Here is a 2,500-nt window from a genome sequence, read left to right on the forward strand (position 1 = left end):
AAGGAAACCTCTGAGGGTAATTTGCTCTGTAAAACGACACGGGGTATTTAGTGCAATTTATCAAGGAGGGTTGCCAGGTTTCATTTCCGGGTTGTGTAATTTATCTCTTGGAATAAAGGAGGTATTAGATAACTAGATCTGAAATATGAATATGACACATTCTGCTACAAACGAGCATAAGATTGGTATGATCCCTGTTATGTAGGTACATATCTGTATTTACAATCAAGGTCCTTGTGCTTTCTCTTTTTCTCTTCTTTCTTTCTTTTCTTTCCTTATTTCTTCCTTCCCTTTTTCTTTCTCTTTTCTTTTCTTTTTTTCTTTATTTCTTCTTCCCCTTTTCTTTCTCTTTTCTTTCCATTTCCCTTTTTCTTTTGTTCTCTCTCTCTTTTCATTTTGAAGGGCATACATGAATACGCGTGACCACTTAGGCCTGCTCGCCTCTTCACGAATCGCCCGAGTCCTTTCACGCTCGTCTCCCTCGCGTCACTCAAAGGGGAAACGGAGGCGACCGCGGATGACAAACCCTCGGGCTCACGCACGAGGGTCGGAAGCCGAGCGTGCGTTTTGAAAGACAGGAAATTAGCGATTCATTACGACACCCTAAACCATTTCCGATCGCCCTTCCCCTCTCCCCCTCCTCCCCCTCCTCCTTCCCCCTCCTCCTTCCCCCTCCTCCCCCTTTCCCAACGCCCGTGAATGAGTATGGGGGCGTGCGTGTACCGAAGGATTTTCAAGGTTGATTACCGATCCAATTCTCTTTTGCTTTCGATTTAGATGCTTTCTGAGGCTAATCGGGACTGTCGTGTTGGTTCTGTACTTATTATATGCTCCTCTGAGTGCATTTGCTTACGGTTTTCAACTCAGTGATGTGCATCTCACGCCCATACGCTCCCAAGAACAGTTGTATAATTCTACGCCTCCAAGAACGGTTGTATAAGTCCGGATCTTTTTTGTCCAGACTTTCCCGAATTCCACGCGGTTCCTCAAGGTTGGAAGAGAGCCATTTCGAGCTCCTTCCCCGAAGAGACGTAAGAGCGACGACACCTTGTGAATACCAGCCATTTCCGCCTCACGAGGTCAAGATCCGAACCATTTCTCGACGCCGGGAACGACACCGCCTCGCTCGCCGGTTCTCGAGCCTCCCGGCCTTCGTGGCGACGCGTGACGCCATCTCCTGTTGCGGTCTCGTCACACGGGCGGCTGCTCCGGGATGGAAGGCACTTAACCAAAGTTCATATGTGCGGTAATTACTTATTCATGGGCTAATTGGCGATTCTTGGAATTGGCGTCTACTTCTTTATTAATGTTCTTATTTTAGGTTATTTGTTTTGTCTCTAGGTGTTTGGAACAGGAACATATAGAAGTAGGGAATGCAATGCATACATATTGTTTTTTACATCTCTGCTATTGCAATGTCTGTATATGGAATCAATTTCTTCATCCATTTTCTCATCCTACTTCAGAAGCCCCTTTTCTTCACTGGATCGCTTGCCCCGAGGACCGCGTCGAGGAACGCGAGGGCGCCCGGGCACAGCACACGGCGGGATCGTCTGGACCGCCCCTCGGAGGAGCAGACGACGGGCATGAGTCTTGGGCGGACCCACTCACGGGCGAGGGCGTGGGGAAGGGAGGAGGGGAGAGAAAGTGACGCTCTGGGTGCGCAACCTTGGCGGCTGTTGTGGCCAAGGCAGAGGCAGCGCGAGCGAAGTGGCCAGACGCTCTTATCGGGCCCGCCCACCGGAGCGTTTCGCTTATGTAAGAGACGTCGATATCGGCGCTTGGCTGAAGAGCAGACAGTATCTCTCGAACCTCCAGCCAAGTAGGAAGGCGGCTCCCTCCTGGCTGGCTCTGTGGTGACTGGAATTGCACGAACTAGGAGAGACAAATTGGTGGAGAAGTGTTTCTGCGAAAGGATACAAGAACTTGTGGTTCTGTGCCAGCGGGAAGCTATGGATCGACGGAAGGAGCGGAGTGCATTGCTGTGAGTGTTCTTTCCTCCATTTCTTCTTTTCTTTTCCTTACTACAAGCAACGATCTTTTCTATAATTTCTTTCTAGTTACTATGTGTATACTCGTACATAAAAAAAGAAGAATCGAAACTACGAAAGCGAAAGGAATCCCAAAGCCACTAGGATCCGCGAAGCCAAGTGTATCAAGAGCGACCACCCACCGGAAGCACCAGCGGCCACTTCTCACAGCAGTCCCTCTCATTCGCCAATCATTCCGCGGCGGCTCTGAACTGTGCAGGACAATCAGCAACATCTCACGGGCATTTAAATCACCCAAATCGCAGACGCATGCCGGTGATTACAAGAGCAGGAGTTAACGCAAGTCAAAGGACATTTATCGCTGTAAAGATGGAAAAAAAAATTATTACCAAGTGAACCCAAAGGCTTCCAGAGAGGAAAGTACGAGTTTCTAAAATGCCCAGCCCATGGTATTTACCAAGAGGGCGAGGATGACTCAGCAATTCGTGGTGCCTGGCGTTCCCTTCTGG

General features: G+C 49.2%; 1 protein-coding gene across 1 annotated transcript in view; it reads left to right on the plus strand.

Annotated features, from left to right (window-relative positions):
- The first annotated feature begins 1,769 nt into the window (after nt 1-1,769).
- LOC113804230 (salivary peroxidase/catechol oxidase) overlaps nt 1,770-2,500 on the plus strand; it is a 32,282-nt gene continuing 31,551 nt past the window's right edge. Inside the window, exon 1 of the mRNA XM_027355074.2 lies at nt 1,770-1,984. Within this exon, the coding sequence (XP_027210875.1) occupies nt 1,953-1,984 (32 nt within the window). The 5' untranslated portion in view covers nt 1,770-1,952. The remainder of the gene's footprint in view (nt 1,985-2,500) is intronic.

Source organism: Penaeus vannamei, chromosome 19 (genome assembly GCF_042767895.1).
Source record: "Penaeus vannamei isolate JL-2024 chromosome 19, ASM4276789v1, whole genome shotgun sequence".
Classification (NCBI taxonomy): domain Eukaryota; kingdom Metazoa; phylum Arthropoda; class Malacostraca; order Decapoda; family Penaeidae; genus Penaeus; species Penaeus vannamei.